Source organism: Chionomys nivalis, chromosome 3 (assembly GCF_950005125.1).
Source record: "Chionomys nivalis chromosome 3, mChiNiv1.1, whole genome shotgun sequence".
NCBI lineage: Eukaryota > Metazoa > Chordata > Mammalia > Rodentia > Cricetidae > Chionomys > Chionomys nivalis.
Genome location: NC_080088.1, coordinates 72461386 through 72482648, shown reverse-complemented (window position 1 = coordinate 72482648; position 21263 = coordinate 72461386). Strand labels below are relative to the sequence as shown.

Below are 21263 nucleotides of genomic sequence, written 5' to 3'. Positions count from 1 at the left end.
TTATTACTATTCGTTAATAAAAGAAACTGCTTCAGCCTATAGCAGGGCAGAATATAGTCAGGCTGGAAGAGATATATAGAGAGAGTAGACAGAGTCAGGAAGATGCCATGTAGCTGCTGCAGGAGACAGATGCCAGGCAGAACCTTACCGGTAGGCAACAACCGCGTGGCAATACACAGATTAATAGAAATGGGTTAATTTAAGATATAAGAGTTAGCTAGAAATACATCTAAGCTAATGGCCAAGCAGTGTTGCAATTAATATAGTTTCTGTGTCATTGTTTTGGGTCTGGGAAGCTGGGAAATGAACAAGTAGCCTCCGACTACACCCATGGCTTGAAGAAAAGCTGATGTGATTCTCTTAAAAAGTTGTTCAAAGTTACAACTCCAAGAAATATTTTAGAATGTCCTGAATTCAAATAAAATTACCCACATGCTAATAATCTATATTAAAAATCCCAAACTGAATTACAGCGCAAGGTCCACTCTTGGTTTCTTGCTTGTGTGAACTATTCTTTTTTGAAAGGGGGTTCCATGCTGCCCCTTCCAGCCTGTGAACTCTGACCTCTGGCAGCACCAGGCCTTACCATGCAGCTTTACAACAAAAAACTCAGACTTTGTCCACTTGAGATCTCGCCACCAGAAATTGCAATGACTTTGCTTACATTAATAGGTGAAAATATTGTGGAAAACATTTTTACACAATGAAAAGCTTTATTCCCATTAATTTTATTAACTTCATTGAGATATAGAATATATGTACAGCATAGTTCATTTGAACCGTTCAACTCTGTGCTTTGATATATTTGTGGCACTACAGATCCACCACTAGAGCAATGTAGAAAAATCGATCATCTCCCAAAGAGATTCTATATCCATCAGCATTGATTTCCACTTCTGACAAGTACAGTCTTGGGCCACTCATCTACTGTCTGTCCACAGGTCTGTACATTCTGGAATTTCATATCCATATCCAATGACGTGTGACCTTTTCTACCTGGCTCCTCTCGCAAGTGCCCTAACTCGGCATCACGCTATAACATACATCTGTTACTTCACATGCCTGAAAATTGTCAGCTGTGTGTATATGCCACTTTTGTTGATTTGTTAAGGCACATCTGGGCTGTCAATTGGGGGTTATGTTGAATAATTCTACTGTCAACATTTTGTACAAGTTTTTGTTATACAAGACAACAAGTCAAAAGAGAAGCACTCTTTTAATAGTAAGTACCTAGTCAATGGATTTTTCTGATAGAAGGCAATTAGAGGTATAGAAAACATTCCTAAAATCTGACCAATAGAATCATGAGGTAGAAAGCCATAGAAAGGAACTTTTGCTGGGCCGTTATCATTATTATTATCATCATTTGTACCTCGGAGTAATCCTTTTGGATTTTAGAAGCAAATCACACCGAAATTAGATGCCAACATAGGTGGCAAAAATGCAGAAGGGTACATCACAGTTTACTGACGGGGGGTCCTGCCAAGCTTTGCCATTCTTTCAGAGGAGGGTTTCCCTGGGCAGCCAGCTTCCGCAGGTAGTCGCTGGGCTCCAGCTGGGGGATATCGGGGTTCTGTTTGTAATATTTCTGCAATCTCTCTAGAACTGTGGGCAACCCAACCGAGGCAGCATAGAACATGGGCCCACCCAAGTGCCTTGGCCACCCATACCCATGAAGGTAGATGACATCGATGTGCTCCGGGCTAGCAGCCATCCCCTCCCCCAAGATGCGGAATCCCTCGTTGATAAGGGCGTACACGCAACGCTCCAGGATCTCCTCCTTGCCAATGGAGCGCTGCTCAATATGATGGGTGGCTCTGTACTGTGACAGGAGCTTGGAAAGCCAGGGATCGGGTTTGTGAATTCGACCCATTGGCTTGTCATACTGATACCAACCCTTCCCCGTCTTCTGACCAAATCGCCCAGCTTCGCAGAGCATATCAGAAAGCGGGGAGTATCTGTTACTGCCCCGCTTCCGGGCAGGAGTTCCTGGTGGCAATGAAGGTCCAGTTAGGCCTTGCCCCTTGCGAATTTTCCAGCCCACATCTAGCCCTGCCAGGTCCGAAACTCTAAAGGGTCCCATTTTCAAACCAAACTCTTCCAAGACCCCATCTACATCCTCTGGTTTGCTGCCTTCCTCTAACAGGAAGTATGACTGGTTGTAATAGGGAAGCAGCATTCGATTCCCAACAAATCCATGGCAGTTGCCTACAACGACTCCGATCTTTCCGATCTTTTTTGATAAGTTCATAACAGTGGCGATGGTATTAGGGGAAGAGTATCGGCCCGGAATAACCTCTAACAACTTCATGATATGAGCTGGTGAGAAGAAGTGGGTGCCGATCACCAGCTGAGGGCGGTCCGTGGCAGACGCGATCTCATCCACATCCAGGGCTGAAGTATTGGTGCACAGAAAGGCCCCCGGCTTGCACAGGGCCGACAGTTCCGCAAACACCTGCTTCTTCAGGCTCATATCTTCAAACACGGCTTCAACCACTAAATCCACCCCTGAAAGCTCCTTCGTGGCTGAGGAGAACCGGAGTTTGGGTTCTGCTGAAGCTTGGCCGCTCTGCCGCATTTTGGATGCTTCCTTTTCCAAGATGGCCGTTATCATCTTCTTTGCAACATCTAGCTGCTTCGGGTCCGACTCTACAGCAACCACAGGGATCCCAGCCCTTAAGAAAGAAATGGCAATGCCTCGGCCCATTGTTCCCAAGCCTGTGGATTAAGAGCAAAGGAAAGAAAACATAGTTGGTTGAGCAGGTGGACACTGGTAGGAGACATCTGTGGCAAAGGGGCATTTTAGAAGATCGACCCGGGTATAGTGCTGCTGCTCACTGGCACCCCACGCTGATCATGCATGAGGCCCTGGCTTCTGTCCCTAGCACCAGAGATGACTAAGAACATTAGGATTGATCAGCGAACAAATGTATTGAGCAGTAGTTCATGTACTGCTAAGTGCTCCAGAGGAAATAAAAATCAGTAGGGGGGTCATATTCTTAAATACACAGAAGCTATTAAAACTAACGAACCAGCCAGTAAAGCTCCAGGATATATAAATCTGTACATAAAAGCCACCGTGTTCTCTTTAATACTTACTTCTCTGTGTGTAAATGTCACAAATGTCAGAAGAAGGAAACGGGTGCCCCCTTCTGCCACCATCTGCCTATTCCTTTTAAAACAGGGTCCTCTGTCTTAAGAGAGTGGGGACTTGTGTCTCTTCAGCTAGTCTAGAAGCCAGCAAGACCCAGTGACCCTCCTGTCTTTGTCCCCCTTGAAGCAGAAGTTACACAGATGCTGGGATCTGTGTAATTCTGATGTTCACAATTTCCAAGCAGGTACTCTTAACTGCTGAGTCATCTCTCCAGCCCCGAATATATTCCCACATATTAGCAATAAGCAATCTGTATGAAAATAAGAAAATAATTCTACCTACAATAACATCAAAAAGGGTAATACTCTTAAAAGAAGATATTTAACAAAGGAGGACATCTGCACTAAAATTAATGAAATACTATTGAAAAAAAATTAAAGAACAGCTAGAGTATTTAGTGGTCAGTGTTAAAGGGCTTGCCTAGCATGCACAAGAACCTGAGTTTATACCTAGCATTGAAAACAAGAAAAGAAAAAAAATAAAGGAAGAAAAAGGGGAGAGAGAATGAAAGGGGAAAAAAAGAGTCAAAGAAGACCTAAATAAATCAAAAAGAATTCTGTTGTTCACAGACCAGGAAAAATTTAATATTGTTAAGATAAAATAGCAAATTGATCTGTAGAACCAACCCAAGCTCTCTGCCATCCCATAAATTAACAGTGGATTCTAAAATTCATACAGAAATGCAAGATGCCTAGAAGAGTCAAACCAGTACTTAAAAAAAAAAACTGGAGAAGTCACTCTTCCCAATTTTAATAATTATGACAAAACTGCAGTATTCTAGGCAGATGGAGCAGACCGGGAGTCAGAAATAAGCTCCACTCTGGCCTGTGTGTGGACAGGACTGGCGTTGTTGAACGGTTCCCAGGGCTGACCAGCAGGATGGAGAGAGTTCATGTACTCCGGTGAGAATTAACAAGAGCTAAAATAAGCACTGAGTTCAAGGATGAATTTAGCATCCAATAACCCCAAGCGAGTGGCATCTGGAATGGGCTGTGCTTTTTGCGCACCGCCGTGCAGCTGCACCCAGGAAGTGACAACAGCTGAGAGCACACGCGGGACCTGCACAAAATCAAGCAGACAGAAACCCCAGCATCAAAGCGGAGGGGAGCAGGAAGTCCAAACCCCAGCTGAGGGGCCACAGGCCATTGGTGGCAGAGGGAGAGTCAGTTCTCTTTAAGGACGAGCCCACCCTCCCAAGAAACTACGCATGCGCCATGAGAGCCCCCCCACACACACACACACTCATGCGTGTATTAGCAGCACTGAGAAGCCTCTGCGGTTTTAAACGAGAAACATGAGACTGGGAGAAAATAGTGGGGGAGGAGGCTAAGGGAGGAATTAAAAGAAGGGATGGGGGAGGGGACTCGAGCTAAACACAGTTTACACATGTATGAAATTCCCAGTTGATTAAAAGAAATGCGTGGAGAACGTACTTACCAAGAACACCAACTGAGGAGACTGGCTGAGCGGACGCTGTTTTCCAAGATGCTCCCGAGGGAGTTGACCACTTATTTGTAGACTTTTCAGCAAAAAAGGCATACTGCAGAGCTTGCGCCTGTCCTGATGCCCGCAGGTACATAAACAGCTTTTCTTCTTCCTTAATGCCTACTTCATAGGGGTGCTTCACGGAGGCCTGGACTGAACGGACACAGGTCTCTGGAGCCAGGCGGCCAGGGAACTGCTTTCGTACCTTGGCGATGGCGTCGGCGAAAATGCCGTCCATATTGGGCAAGCTTGGAACTGGCTTGTTCAAGATTCTGCGAGGTTCTATAGGTTTATCTGAAAGGAATTGCATAAGTTCAGAGCACTACAAAGGGAACAGGACCCTACACCAGCTGAACAAAAGTGCACGGTCCCAATGACCCAACTAGACACTATGCATTATTATTTAATAAAGTACTAATTCCCAAATCTGCTATCTTAGAAACTTCAGACCATAAAGTAAAATTTAGAAGATCTAAAGTATTAAGGTACTAATTCAGGCCAAAATGTGCATTCTCTTTTTATTTCAAGGTCAAAACAACTTTATAATAGATTAAATATTAATCCGTCAGTGAGTCCAAATAGGTCAGTTCTTAGTTAATGTCATATAATCAAAAATTATTCACATTCCTTTCCAAATAATGGCAAAGCCTTTAAAATAACATAACAGACAGAAATGTAATATGATGCACTGATTAGCAGTGGAAGAGAATTGAAAGATCATTGATTAGTTCTTCCAATACAGTGAAATGGTTTTCAATACAAGAGGGAAGATAATCTGAAAGAGGGGAAGAAAGGGTTTTTCCTCCAAAATGGAGATGGGATAACTGGGCACACAGGTGGGATAACTAGACACACAGGTGGGATAACTGAATACGCAGGTGGGATAACTGAACACACAGGTGGAATAACTGGATACGCAGGTGGGATAACTAGCCACACAGGTGGGATTACTGGATACACAGGTGGGATAACTGGACACAGGTGGGATAACTGGACACACAGGTGGGATAACTTGATACACAGGTGGGATAACTGGACATACAGGTCGGATAACTGGACATACAGGTCGGATAACTGGATACACAGGTGGGATAACTAAATACACAGGTGGGATAACTGGATACGCAGGTGGGATAACTGGATACACAGGTGGGATAACTGGACACACAGGTGGGATAACTGGATACACAGGTGGGATAACTGGATACACAGGTGGGATAACTGGACACACAGGTGGGATAACTGGACACACAGGTGGGATAACTGGACACACAGGTGGGATAACTGGACACACAGGTGGGATAACTGGATACACAGGTGGGATAACTGGACACACAGGTGGGATAACTGGATACACAGGTGGGATAACTGGATACACAGGTGGGATAACTGAATACACAGGTGGGATAACTGAATACACAGGTGGGATAACTGGATACACAGGTGGGATAACTGGACACACAGGTGGGATAACTGGATACACAGGTGGGATAACTGGATATGCAGGTGGGATTAATGGCCTGGATAGCATCATGTGTACTTAGATTTCTGCAATCTCATCCTGGTTTTAAGTTAAATGCTAGACATGACTCAAATATGCAAATATTAATTACTCATAGCGGTGAGAAGGGTTTTAAGTGACATCCTATAGGCTGTCGGGAGCATTTTCAGCATAGGAGTGCAGACAGGGGCTAGCAGTGCGATTCCCCCTCACCCTGCTCCTTTGAAGAGCCAGGAGCTATAGCCACCACTTAGCTATTCAATACTTTGACCCTCTGTGCAGCGGAGGCTGAGGAAGACGATGAGACCTGCGCAGTCTATAACTGGTGTTATTCGTGGATGGCCAGTGAAGATAGTGTGGATAGAAGACAGGACGGGAAGAGATCACGTGGAGGGGAGGGAGGCAAGTGGAAGAGAAAGGAAGATGGATGTCAGGGCTGTGGCCTCACCCACACAGGACACTGCAGACCTGGAGTGCTATCCTTGGGGTTGCTATCGCTCCCTGCATGACTAGAACTGCCTCCCAACAGCACAGCACACCGATGTCTTTGAAAAGTTCAAGCCGTTCAAATCGCTGTTCCCTATCACAAAGGCAGTTAAACTGGTTTTCAGACAGAGACTGAATGTGACAATCTGAAAAATAATAGCGTTTGACTTTGATATGCAGTCTGGTCCAGGAGCGGATCTTAACCCTAGGAGTTACTTTCTGGAGGACAACTGTAGTTTCTGGAAAGTCCATCCAGACACAAGGAGAAAACAGCACCTACACAGTGAGCAGGCAGGGCTGGGCATCACTTGCTCCAAAATACTGACTACAGTGTGAAGGGCTCCCCTCACTCGTGGGGGAGGGGGAATGAAACCTTTACATGGTTTCATTCTGACTTTTCAAGTCAACATTTGAGGAGTGGCTGTGGCAATAGGCCGCAGGCTATGTGACAGAAAATCCCGACGTAGTAAAGCTGGAGAACTGTCCCTGTGCACCAAAACTGGCTTCATAGAAGTAAATTCCCACACATGTACAAACACACATGTAATGATGTGTCGGTGGTTTATGAATCTGACCATCAAGGCAATCCACCCGTCTTATTTGTCAAATGATTACATATTAATAGCTACATTTAAACAAATGAGAGAGGAAGCAGGGAAGCATAAAAAGAAGTGTAAGACCTCAAATAAAATGAAAATCAGGCATCACTAACTGATGAGTTTAGTGAGATAGTAAGTCACAAGTAGCAAGATGCTCTCAGTCAGGCCTGTGCTGCGCCCAGCTGCTGCACTGTTTCCTATGACATCTGTCTCCAACAAGAGGAGACTAGGTCTCATGTAGCCAAGAACAGCTATCCTCCTGCCTCTACCCCAGAGAGCTGGGATGACAGGAGTGTCCTAACAGCCACAGTTTATGACAGCTGAGATTGGACCCAGGGACCCCTACTATCACCCCCAACTTGAAATAGTAAGATTTCAATAGGTGTGTGCAGGTAAAACAAACAGAAATCCAACAGCAATTTAAAAGTTCTAGCATTTCCCATGGGATCCTATTTGTCGAAGCCCAAAACAGACACAGTGGATGTACTTGGTTGTAGGAAGGACCAAACCCGGAGGTCCCAGCCTGCGTGGCCTTTGCCTTCTCAGAATATGGCCAAAAGTCAGCTAACGTTGTGGAGCCCTTTCTTGCTAAGACAAGAAAATCAAAAGAAGAGCAGCTATTGTGGTCTACGTGGCTGAGTGGAGAATAAAACCCATGTCCCCTGTTGTCCTGCCAGAGGCCATTTCTGTATCAGACTGCACCCACCAACACACTGGGCAGGCCTCTCTTTTTCCTCTGGGTAAATTCAATGTCTTGGATGGTAGAAAAAGAACAATTTTTAAATTATTTTAGTATTATTGTGTGTGCACATATGGACATGTGTGCCCGTGTGTGTGTGCGTGTGTGTGTGTGAATGTGGGGGAATGTGTGTTCTTGAAGATCAGTGAAGATCCAGAGTGGTAACAACTGAATTGTCCATCAGCTGCTAAAGAAATTATGGTTCAGTCATACTGTGGAACACATTTCAGTAATGGTAAATAGTCAATTATTAATACATCGGACAAGACAGAAGACTCAAAAACACACTAAGTGAAAGAAACCATTCAGAGTCCACGCTACAGCGATTTGAAAGTCTAAAACTAGAAAACTACAGTGTCTTGCGGTTGGTAAGTATCTACTGAACGGCCGAACAGAATGGAAGGCATCTGCCAGGAGGAGCCGATACTTTCTGAGGAGAAAAGTGTATTTGCCACTACACCGCGGAGGTAATCACACAACTCTTACCTACACTCACCAAACTATGCTTAAATGAGTGAGTTTCACTGTGCAAAACGAACATCAGGGAAGCTCAGGGGATGTCCTAACTGTTCTTCAACTGGATTACTATTTAAATGGAGAATTGTAAAAAAAAAAAAAAAAGGTCAATTATAATCTATACAATGAAGAAATACATAAAGTTGAACAAAAAGCAAACACAGCCCAAAAATTAGAAATAACTGGGAAAACTAGCATACCCCAAGCTAGAAAAACATAAACAAAATGAGGACTGGTGACATCTCTTTGTCACACGCATGCAAAGCCCAAAGTCCAGTTCCCAATGATCACAAAACAACACACACACAAACAAGCAGACAAACAGAAAACCACGCCACAATAAAAACAAAACCCGGACAGTAACTTTTGTGGAAAGTTCTTTTCCATCTGTCATCATCTCCTTATAAGTTTTGTAACTCATAGAATTCATATGAATTCTAACTGGCTAGAAGTACAAAATATATGTAAATTTTTATGGATTTTTTTTTCTTGGAATTGGAATCAAACCCATGGTTTCACTATGCAGCACGGTTTCACTGTGCTAGCGCTGACCCACAGGCAGAGCCTCACCGCTAAAACATTTGTACATCAAAGGCACAGTTTGTCATTTCCACCCTCTCTTCACGATGAAAACGTGAAACAGTCACGTGTAACCGCCTGAAGCCAGAACTATAGGTGACTTAAGTTTTAAAGCAGACAATGCTTCAACGCTGGGATGCCACCAAGTGGACAAACTCCATAATGTTGCTCAGACTGGCCATAATTTTGCTTTACAAACTTTCTAGTTTAATGTGTAGAATTAACTTTAAATGCCAAAGGGAATAAACACCCCCAGACCATAGTGTAAGTGCAATAGACCTTGGCCCTTATCCTCAGCTCGAAGTAACTCAACTCTTCAAATGGAATCCAGGGAGACCAGGTAAGGACAGACTTCTCACAGAAACCAAGGCCAGTACAAACTGAAATCAATAGTACAAATTTGATTCCAAGAACGGTCTAGGAGGCACTCTGAAAGCTGATTGTGTGCGTGAGTGCTCACAAGCCAAGCAGTCCTCCCTGGAGCAGAGGGATCCAGAGCTGTGATGGCAGCCCGGGAGGCAGAGCACAGCAGGGAAGTGCTCCCACTTGGACAGGACTTGCTGAGGCCCATTAGGAGTCAGAAATATTTCCCCATAGCACCTCACTTTTGCAGCAGGAGTGCTCCCTCCATACTGAAATCCCAACTAGCTGGACCGTAGAAAAGATTTCAGGGCGGCGGGGATGTCGCGACCAGGGGCGGCTAATGAACTTTCACAGTGATGTCTTGGAACCCCGAGCTTTCTCTGTTACCAAGCAGAGACTAGCACACACTCCATTCTGCCTGGAGTCCAGCAATCCATTTTCTTAAGCAATGTTTAGCTTCTCCCTGCTTGTTAGAGCATGCAGCCTCCCTAAACTTTCCACAGAAGGTATTAAATGGTTTTTGCTTCTGTTGTGACTTCTTGCAGGAAGGCTACTGAGAACTGAACTCTGACTTTGCATTTGTCTCCCAGGGTTACGTCACCAATCCCACTGTTATTGTTTCCTAGCTTAAAGGCACAGTTTTAAGTCAAAAAACCAAACCAAAACAAATAAATAAAAATAATTTAAAAAGCCAAAACAATGCTATAGGCAAGCGCTAAAGGGACAAAATGAACACCTCTAGTCTGCAATCCCAGCAGGGACAGAACTCACTTGTCCGAGACAGAAACTCCAGCAGCCATGACCTCTCTGAATGCCTTGCAGGTCCTGTCCTCTATGGGGCCAGCTACATGTTTGTTCTCCTGTTTCTACTTAATTCTATTTTTCACCAAGAAAAACACTCAGGGTATGACATCCCCAAGGTAAAGTAGATCAAACTGTAAAACCATCTCCTTAAACTTCAGCAGATGTCGGGTTCTGATCTCAGAGGCAATCACTTCAGTCCTGCGGACGCTTCCGGAAGAGCCCAAGCATAGCTCCGCTCTGTCTAGCAGTTACGCCTGCCCTCTCTCTGTGTGTCTACCCTCTCTCCACCACACCCTCTTTTTTGTTACACTGTTATCAGAACACCACTAAAAAGTATGCTCTTTTCATTACCTAGTTCAACATACTATGGAGTTTATGCCAGATCAATACAACACTTAAAGCTTGGCTACATTCTACCACATGGATGCCCGTTAGATATTTAGCGAGTTCCTCATTAGAAAGCACATTTAGCTTATTCCCAATCTTGTGCTTTTTTTTTTTTTTTTGATAATTCTTTACCCATAATCTTCTGAGCAAACTTGACGGCTTCTTCAACTGGGTCTGACTTCACAACTGCATCCAGAATGCCGAGCTTGAGTGCTTCGCCTGCTAAAACATGTCTTCCTGAAACCAAAATAAATAAATAAATAAACATATAAATAAATAAATAAACCAATGATCGATGTGAGGATGTCCCAGGGCATGGCTCTCTCCAGTGGGGAAGGTGGCCATTCCTGGATACAGCAGTTAGTAAGTAAAAATGCCTAAGGCCATCCTGACTGCTATAGCTGATGTTTTGATGTTGGAGACAGGGTCTCACCTATGTAGCTTGGGCTGGCCAGGAATTCGACACATAGACCAGGCTGGTCTCAAACTCAGAGATCCACCCACCTCTGCCTCCCGGGTGCTCCGACATGCCCGGGACTGGCCTGTTGTGGTTCAACATCACTGCCGCTGCAGACAGAAAACTTGAATTCAAACTGTAGCTCTAATTCTTACTACTTGGGGAACCAAAGGGACCTAGAGTAGGACTCAGATGCCACCCCTTGTAAATGGAGGTAATTATGTTTACCATAGTAGTTCTGTATTGGGTACAAGAAAAGTGGTCTCTTTAGATTCTTGCGGGGGTATAGAACCCTGCCAATCTCTATAGAGGTGTGCGAACTGATTGAGGTTTAGATTCTGATAGAAGTGGTAGCAACAGACAGACAGGGCTCTCGACCTTGTACCTGCCACTTACCAGGAACTAACTGTATTGATCAAGAGACGGTCCCCCAATACAGAACTAGCCGGCCGAACAGAGAAATGTGTTCACTAAGTTGGCACGCCACAAAGTACGGTGAAAGTTACACAGGAGAAATTGGGCAGAGCTTTGTCTCTTTTTGGCTATCTAGCACCTTGACCCTGCCTTATATTGTGGACTCTCTACTGTGCAAGCTTTGCAGCCCTGCTTCCTATGGAGGCTGAGAAGCAAGCAGACACCATCGGACAACTGCTATGCCCTGGCAGGGAAGTGGGACCCCAGCCTCAAGCTTGAGGAATCCATGCTCCGTTGAGCACTCCGCAACCGCTTCATCAACAGCCTTCCAGACTCCTCATCCTGTGAGGAGTAGGGGGCAGGTGAACGGTGGCCAGTGTTCTCTGTACCAAGGACACTTGGGTGAGTGTAAGTGATCCTGCTTTGGCAGGGCAAAGAGATCAAGGCACAGAAAATGAAATCTGGGAACTGCTGAGATCTCTGGGGCAACATGATAGAGGAGTGTGAGCTGCCTAAGGGAGGCACTGGCTGTCACCAAGTTCTTGAGTCTCAGAAAGAGTACCAAGGCTGCCTAGTAGGCTGTAACCACAAAGCATGGAAGATGGACTCCAAGGAGACCCCAAAGTGACTGGAGCGGAGAGCGCCTCTCACACGTTCAGCGCTGGCATGTGTCTTTCCAAATTTCTCCCAGAACTTTTCTCTAACCTAACATTTCAATGTCTTCATGGAACCTTTCTGAGATGTCATTTGAAAGCCAACCCGGGCCACAAAATCCCACTATCCACTCAAGAAGACAGGTGTGTGATTCCCGGGCCAGCTTGCCTGCTGACTCAAAGGGGCCTTTGCTATGCAAATCAAAACTTGTCAGCCCCAGAGTTTCTGCTTCTTTCTCCTGAAGCTAGAACAGCAGCATCAGTTCTGAGGGCAAAAACCCAACCGAGCTCCCTTTGCTTCTCTTTCTTCAAGGAGTCAGGTTTTTAATTCCTGCTTTTATTCAAGGTACTCTTGTCTTCCTGACGAATTTCTTCAATTTCCTTACAGGCTTAATCCTGCAAACCCTACGGCTTGCAGACTCAGCCCCCACCATGGCTATGCCCTCATGTATTTTGTGCTTCTGCTTCTGTTTTGTCTTTTGCTGGATGCCCTGTGCTTTGCATTTCTGCAGAGTGCTGGGTTACAGGCATTCTCTGAGGAAACTGAAATCGCTTCAAATACTTCACAGTCTTTAAAATATACCAATCAGGAAGCAATGTGTAACTTGATTATTTGAGTGGATTTCAATCCAATACATTTAGTTTTTCTAATTTTCCTTTCACACCTCATTTAGAAGAGCAAAGTTATCTAATTCATATAGACTTGGTTTCATGTCAATTTTTTAAAAATAAGAGCATATAGATCTCCATTATTTATTCTAAAATATCTTTATTTCTTTACATTCTTAGAAATTATGAAGGACTACACAAAGCTATGGACCTAAACGCCACATCGTCCTGCCTCGGTCTCCTGAGTGCTAGGATTATTGTCACCAATCACCACACCTGGTTTTACACAGTGCCAAGGAACTAACTCAGGTTCACACGTGCGCGACAAACATTTTACCCACTGAGCTACACCCACTGCCCAGACATTCAACCTTCTACACCAGCTCTGACTGTTATGGTTCCTATATGAATATGTAGTCTACAAATAACACAGACTACAATATGACCCCCAAACAGAGGGGTCCTTTGTGTGCACTTTTCCTTTAGAAGGCTCTCACGTGGGTTCTTCATGGAAACATTTGGGAGGTACTAAGGCAAATTATTGTTTCTACTTACAGATGACAAAACTTGGAGTCAAAGAAATTAAACTAGCCTCATTGGAATATGTGTGGGTAGTCAGTGGCCAAGATCAGTCTTTCTAGATGCTGGCCTCATTCTATAAACCATAGCCGAGATTTCCACTGACCTGAGGTAATCAAGTCGAGAGCAACAGGAACTCCGACGAGTCTGGGGAAGAGCTGGGTTCCTCTGGCACCAGGAAGAATTCCCAGTGTGACTTCTGGAAAGCCAACATGAGCCTACAAGACAGTAAGGGCAGAAAGGCCATCGTCATGAGAGTGCAATAAGATCTTAGTCTGCCCACGACTTCCCACACCATAAGACATAGCTTCACCCAAGTCAGCAACAGTCTCTAGAGGGCACACAGCGTCTGTTGTCTCCTTGCGTCACATTCTGAGCAGAGCTGAGTTATTTTCACACATCCTTGCTTGGGCACATTTCCTTCTTTGAATCTATAAGGACCCCTCTCAGATAACGAAATAGGCTTTGTGGTTTTCAGGGTCCCTGCAAGCAGCAGATTGTGGACCAAACCCTGAGGATGGAAGGGAACAATACAGAACTTCCTGTATCTCCACTCTACAAAGAACGTCCACAACTTAACAATAAAAGGGCAACCAACTAATAATGGACTGATTATCTGGATAAACAATGCTGCAGAGAAAGGATCCAAGTGGTACATGGTGCTCAGTGTCATTAGCCATGGGCAATGTAAATGTAAACCCAAACGAAACGCGTGTGATGCCTGCCCGAGCGAATACAATAAAGAAGGCAGGTGCTCATTTTGGCAGCACAGACACTCAAACTGGAACAATGCAGAGATGATTGGCATGGGAGCTGCCAAGGGTGGCACACATGTCTGTGAAGCGCTCCATAGTTTTCAATACAGAGGGGAACATTAGGGTACAAGTGATTTGAAGGGGGAGATAGGGAAAACGGGGAGTTTTACTCAGGAATGGGGAAGAACACAACAATCAGAATAAAGGAGGATAAATGAACAGCCAGATGTCTGACTGCTCTTCCAAAGGACCTGAGCTCAATTCCCAGCACCCACATGGCAGCTCAGAACTGTCTGTAACTCCAGTTCCTGTGGATCTGACTCCTTCACATAGTCAGACAAGCAGGCCAAATGCCAACACACACGCGCACATGCACACACATGCACACGTGCGCATGCACACACACACAATGTCTGAAAAATCATAATATATCATTCTATTATCTCTCTACCAAAAATTACACATAACACATATGAATCTGTATCTATGTGTAAATAAATATAGTTTAAATTGTATTTCCCCATCTGGTCTGACAACACCACCAAAAAGGGTCATAGACAATTTAACAGAAACCCCAACACCAAACATGAGGAGTCCCTTTTCGAGTGGGTCAGGATTGTCTAATAGACTCCCAAAACACTACAGGATATTGTTATTACCTTTGGTGGCCTCCCAGAGGTGGAAGGTAAGTCCCTATTACTGAAGACACCATGCACTTCAGAAACAAGACCCAGAGGCTGTGGAGCTGGAACTGACTCCAAACCCTCCTCCCTGAGGCCCAGCTTTCATGGTCCCACAAGCTTCCAAGGGAGGGAAGCAACCAACAATCCAGCTATGATGCCCACGAACCATAGCAAACATCATGGGTGCAATGGTGACACCTACATCTTCATATAAACCCACAGCTCTCTGGGTGCAGCAGTGGCACCCACATCTTCATGTTAACCCACAGCTCTCTGGGTGCAATGGTGACACCTATGTCTTCATGTTAACCAATGACTCTCTGGGTGCAATGGTGACACCCACATCTTTATGTAAACCAACAGCTCTTGAGTTTGACTTAAGACCTGCTCAACAAAAGGGAATCCATCCCTGGTACTGGAAACCTAGTCAACTACCCAGGGCTAGTGAAGTCACAAACCTTGGAGGTGAACCTACAGCCACCACTTAACTAAAGAGCACAATCCCTAACTACACTGTAAATATTTGTCCTTGTAACCACAGAAGTGTAGTACTCACCCCTCATGACAAAAACTTCTCTCTGTAATAGATGAAGACCATTACAGAGACTCACAACCAATCAAAATGCAGAGCTGGGGAGCCCACTCCCAATGGGACGTCTACAGAAGAATGCTGGAGCCTAAAGTAATGATCTGTCCTGTCCCTTTAAGAGACAAGCCCCTCCCTGGTGTGGTAGGTTCTTCTGTCTATGTGTTGCTTCTATTATTATTCTAATGAATAAAGAACTGCTTTAAGCCTATGGCAGGGAAGAACAGAACTAGGCAGGGAAAGCTACGCTGTATGCTGGGAGGAAGAAGGATGGAGTCAGGGAGATGCTATGGAGCCTCTGCCAGAGTCAGACGTGCTGGAACTTTGTTGGTAAGCCACGACCTCGTGGTGATACACAGATTAATAGAAATGGGTTAAATTAAGATGTAAGAATTAGCCAATAAGAAGCTAGAGCTAATGGGCCAAGCAGTGATTTAATTAATACAGTTTCTGTGTGATTATTTCAGGTGTAAGATAGCCAGGTGGCCAGGAAGAACAAGCAGCTCACCCTCCTTCCTACACCTTCCCCCATCCACTGAGGCAGGCAGATCTTCCTTCCTGCTTGCAGCCTAAGTCTCTTCCTTTTCTGTCTCTCCCCCAAAGAGGCAGCTTCTGCTTCGCTCCATTCTTCCCACTTCTCCCCTTCCCCGTCTCTCTGCCTCTCTGCTCTTCTCCATTCTCCCCTTTTCCTTCCATAACCTACTAAATAAATATCCAACCTCACTCTGCATGGCCTGCCTATCCCTGTCTCTGTCTCTTGCCTGCGTCATGGCTTGCTGCCAGGGACCAGCCGCCTTTGGAGACCTGGGGCATGGACTTGTGGTGCACCCATCTGTCTGTCTCTCCTCATGGCCTGCTGCAGCCACTCGGGGGAACTGCTTCATTCCTGCCTAGGACTGGCTGCTCTCAGACCTGCTGCCCACTGCCACCACTTGGGGATGTGCAGCGTCTCTGCCACTGCGGATCCTGCAGCATTTTATTCAATCCATTACACCTAAGGCTCAGGCAACTGTGGAAGAGGAGGGCAGGAGTCAAACAGCTGAGCACTGGGCACTCAGGATGCACAGGAAAGCCAGCAGCTCAGCCCAGGTCCACCTGGAGAGTCTGCAATGAAGCCCCACCCTAATGCCACCTCTGGGAGCCTCTTACCCGAGCATTGGCGACCCGATAGTGACAGCCCAAGGCCAGCTCTAGTCCTCCTCCAAGAGCCACACCTTCTATAGCAGCCACCACCGGCTTCGTGTATCTCTGTATTTCGTCCACCACATCTCCCAGTCTGAGGCTAGAGGAGGCTCCAGGGGGATTGCTGAAGCTGTGGATGTCGGCACCTAAAGACACATGGACAAAGGGAGGTGGTTCAGAGGGACTGGGCCTTTGTCACTAACACCAGGACTGCAGCCCGTCTTAGAAGGCCCAGATGCCTTGGGGCTGAGAGGCACTTTATCTTCAGACTGTAGATACAAGGAAAAGAGAGAAATCAAATCTTTATCAGGAGCCATATAATCTCCTAAATTCTGTGTTTCCATTTGGTAGCGAGCAGTTCCAACATTGGGGAAATTTAAGAGCTTAGAAAAAGAACTAGATCCTTTACTGAGTCTATCATTTTGACAGTCAGGGCTTCTCGCTGCTCACCAACCTAGTTTTCTTCACTAAGAACAAAAACCTTGCAGTGTAAAACACCGTAGCTAAATGCAGACTTCTTACAAGTTACATCAGTAACCAACTTAGTGTGTATACATTTCCTGAAAGCATTTTTAAATGACTTGTTTATTTTTCTTTTATGGGTATGGGGATTTTGCCTGAGTGTTGATGGAGGAGTTACTTTCATTTAATAAAGAAACTGCCTTGGCCCATTTATAGGCCAGCCCTTAGGTGGGTGGAGTAAACAGAGAGAATGCTGGGAGAAAGAAGCCGAGTCGGGAGTCGCCATGATTCTCCCACTCTAGACAGACGCAGGTTAAGATCTTTCCTGGTAAGCCAGCTCGTGGTACTACACAGAATATTAGAAATGGGTTAGATCAATATGTAAGAGCTAGCCAATAAGAGGCTGGAACTAATGGGCCAGGCAGTGATCAAAAGAATACAGTTTCCATGTAATTATTTCGGGGCATAAGCTAGCCATGTGGGCGGCTGGGTGCCGGGGACGCAGCCCTGCAGCTCATATTACAACAGTGTTATGTCCGCAGTGCCTGTGGAGGCCAGAAGAGGGCGTTCGATTCACAGGAACTGGAGTTACACAGTGCTGTGAGTGGCCATCCCATGCCAACGTGAGCAGGAATCAAACCCAGGTCCTTTGGAAGAGCAGTCAGTGTTCTTAGTCACTGAGCCAGCTCTCCAGCCCCTGATAGATTTCTTATAAGTAATAAAATTAACATAGCTTGTCTTTCTGGATTATAAAAATGAGACAAGAATTATGAAAATTTAAAACCTGTACAAAAACAAAGCAATGAAGGACCGCCTAAATATCATCTCCCAGAGATAGGGCTTGAGGCTGCTGAATTCTTCATCCTCCCACGTGTATGCAAAAGGTTTATGGCCTCACTATGACATTTGTCCTTTCCGTCTCAGTGGCTATCTTAAGTGACTTGAAAGTCTTAAGAGATCTCAGTATGTCTTTCTAACATGGAGAGTGCACTGTAAAACCTTATTTTTTGTCTTCACTTGACAGTGCAGGCAATTCCTAGTGTTCCCACAGGGCATCCTCTATTCTTTGACATGGGTAGGCTTGGTATAAACTTCACAAGCAATCGTTTCAGGGCTGAGGGTACAGCTCAGTTGTAGAGGACCAGCAGGGCATGCAAAAGCCCTGTGTTTAGTCCACAGGACTGCAAAACATTTTAAATTGAAAATAATAATTTGGGGTAAACTGTATTACCTACTTCTTCCTTTTGTTAAGCTGGGAGTTGTATTGGTCTGGACTCCAAATCCCAGCATGCCAGGTCCTGACTCCTCCCGGGGATGGGCAGGACCAGTCCCACAGGGTACTTAAGTGAGCTCCCAAAGGCGAAACACGTGGTGTCGTGTTCCCCACACACCCCATCGCATTCGCAACCTCACCTCCTGGTTCCCCCTTGGGCCACCTGTTAGGAAAAATTCCTAACACCTTTCCCCTCTTTTCTACCTCCTCCTTATCCACACCGCGTGAAGACGCTGGGCCTGAGGCGCATGGCCAACATGCCATCTTCTGTAAGTTTCCTACCAGCTCACCTGCACAGTATAACCTCTGCATCACCAGTGAGAAATCTACAGTTTCGAGATATTAACTGATTGTGCAAGACTCAACAATTAAACTAAATTAAGTTACTCATGAAAGAGAGATCCCACCCCAGGCAGGCAGGCTACAAAGCCTGCGCCTCCCTGAAGTCTTTTAATCACACAGCGCCGTCATAGAATGTCACAGAGACCAAAAGTGATTTCACTTCTTGGAGAAAAAAATTAAATTTTGGATACTGGTTTAATGTCTAGAAGTTTTATTAGATTCCTTTTTTAATTCCAATGAATTTCTGATGAATAAATTTGCTATTCCTGCAAACATTACTGTACCTTTGGGTAATTTGTTTTTTTGTTTTGTTACCTTACACCATGGGTTTATTTTTCTAGTTTTGTAGGCTGGCAAGGGTCTCAGTCTAAATGGGTGGGGCTCAGCCTTCCCTTTCTCCCAAAGGAAAGCTTCCTACTCAGCACCTACCTGTTGGCTGTAGGCCTTGTAAACATGGCTATCTTCTAGCTCACTAAGGGAGAGGAGTGGGGGGAGGGGGAGAGCAGTGGGAGGAGGGGTAGGGAAATGGGAGGCTGGGAGGAGGCGGAAATTTTTTTTTCTCAATAAAAAAAAATTTTAAAAAGGAAAAAAATAGTTTCTTGGGGATAGAAAATTTAAAAAAAAATTATCTTTAGTTAATTGCTATTGAATATAAATTTTCCCTGCATCTCTTGAAATAATCATATCATTATCCTTTTTAATTTTCTGCTGGAATAAGTAACACTGAGAGAGTCCCAGCATTCATACTTCTAAGACAAGAGTGGTTGTTACACCTTTTATATAACAGGAGGTCCTGTTTAGAAAAATCAAGTCTAGGGTTGGTCTATCCTTTTGATTGTTCACAGTGCCCTGGTCGGGTACTGGCTCACACTGCCTGGTCGGGTACTGGTTTAAGCGCAGGCTAGCATCAACACAAACTGAGACAGCTACTTTGCGGCCACACCCACAAAGTACCTGTGACTCTCATCTGACTTAGAAGCAGAGCTTCTACAGTTCCGTTCAAGTTCAGAGGAGGTGGTACGGGGGCTGGGGAGATGACTCAGCAGTCAAGGGCACCACCTACTCTTCAAGAGGACCCTGGTTCAGTTCTAGTTCTAGAGGATCTGATGCCCTCCTCTGGCCTCTGCTGGTATTGCATGTACATGGCACAGACAAACATGCTGGCAAAACACTCATACACATAAAATGAAAATAATGAATCTTTTTTAAAAAGGAAAATAAATCATACTAGACAAAGAGGAGCTGCCTATGACCAGGGGACTTCGTCGTGGACCTGCTGGGGAGGACTCCTGTGGCGACAGAGAGAGAGTAGGGAAGCCACAGGAAGCCAGAAGGGACAGGGACAGGGAGCTTCTCCCTAGACCCCGGAGTGGGAGGGGCTTCTGATGTCACATCATGAGCTTCCAGCCTCCAGAACCGAGGAACAGGATACTTCTAGTTTTCTAAAATAGATTATGGACACTCAGGAGGCAGAGACAGGCAGATCTCTGGGTTTGAAGCCAGCCTGGTCTATAGAGTGAGTCCCAGGTGAGCCAGAGTTATGTGGGGAAACCCTATCTCAAAAAACTGTTTATGGAGGATTTTTGCCAGCCAGGGTCATGCTGGGGGAACCCACAGAGACAGCTGACCTGAGCTTGCAGGAGCTCATGGACGCTGGGCCAACAGTCAGCCCGATTGGGACTGACCTACGTCCTCTGCAAGTGTGTGATGATCGTGTAGCTTGGTCTCTTAGTAAGGCTTCCAACAATGAGAACAGGATCTCTCTCTGGTGCTTAGCCGGCTTTTGATAACCTATTCCCCATGCTGGATTATCTGACCCCACATCGAGACGTAAGGGGAGGAACTCGGTCCTGCCTCAACTTGATGCGCCATGCTTTGTGCAAGTTCACGGGATGTCTGGTCCCTTTCTGAATGGAGATGAACCAGGAGTGGATAGGGAGGGGGTGGAGAGGAAAGGGGATGGGATGGGAGGAGAGGAGGGATGGGAAACTGGGTGGTATATGAAATAAATGAAAAAAATGTTATTTAGATTAAAAAAAATTGCTTAATGAAATTGGTTTAGCAGCCTCGGGAGACTCATCCAAAGGAAGTTCCAAACCCCTTCTCTCTCCTTCCTCAATTGTTTGCAGGAAGTTGGAGCAGCATTGCTTTTGAATTTGTAGGAGAGTTTGCCAAGGATGCTACCTGGGCCTAGAATTTACTTTGTGAGCCTTCTGATTTTTGATGCAGGGCATCGCTAATGTAGCTCAGGCTGTGGGAAACTCACTGTATAGTTCGGGGGTCCTCAGCCCCGTACCACCCCATGGCTCTGATCTTTCTTCTGTAGTGGTCACACGCTGTTTGGGCCTTGCTTCTCCTGAAGTCACTTTTAGTAGATGTATATTTTCCTAATTCATATTTCTAATATCTTCAATGATACCTGCTTTATTTTTAAGCTATCTTTTAATTAGTTAAATGTGTTGTTTGACAATCTCACACAAGTATAAAACACATTGTGATAACACTCACCCTCACCCTCTCTCGTGTCCCCCCGACCGACCCTACCAACTTCTATTCTCTACGGAATCCCATTCCCACGTTCGTGTCTTTGTGTTTTGTTGAATGATCCACCGAGTTTAGGCAGCGCAGTCTGTGTGAGGCTGGTGGTTAGCAGCA

At 45.3% G+C, this 21263-nt stretch overlaps 1 protein-coding gene and 1 non-coding gene across 2 annotated transcripts in view; one reads left to right on the top strand and one right to left on the bottom strand.

Annotated features, from left to right (window-relative positions):
• Positions 1–731: 731 nt before the first annotated feature.
• Ehhadh (enoyl-CoA hydratase and 3-hydroxyacyl CoA dehydrogenase) overlaps positions 732–21263 on the bottom strand; it is a 34504-nt gene continuing 13972 nt past the window's right edge. The window contains exons 3-7 of the mRNA XM_057764626.1: positions 16499–16677; positions 13432–13543; positions 10746–10850; positions 4592–4933; positions 732–2718 (exon numbers count right to left, since the gene is read on the bottom strand). Coding sequence (XP_057620609.1) covers positions 1457–2718; positions 4592–4933; positions 10746–10850; positions 13432–13543; positions 16499–16677 — 2000 coding nt within the window. The 3' untranslated portion in view covers positions 732–1456. The remainder of the gene's footprint in view (positions 2719–4591; positions 4934–10745; positions 10851–13431; positions 13544–16498; positions 16678–21263) is intronic.
• On the top strand, positions 14077–14182 carry LOC130872358 (U6 spliceosomal RNA). Its single transcript, XR_009056956.1, has one exon. It is a non-coding gene; the product is annotated as a U6 spliceosomal RNA (small nuclear RNA).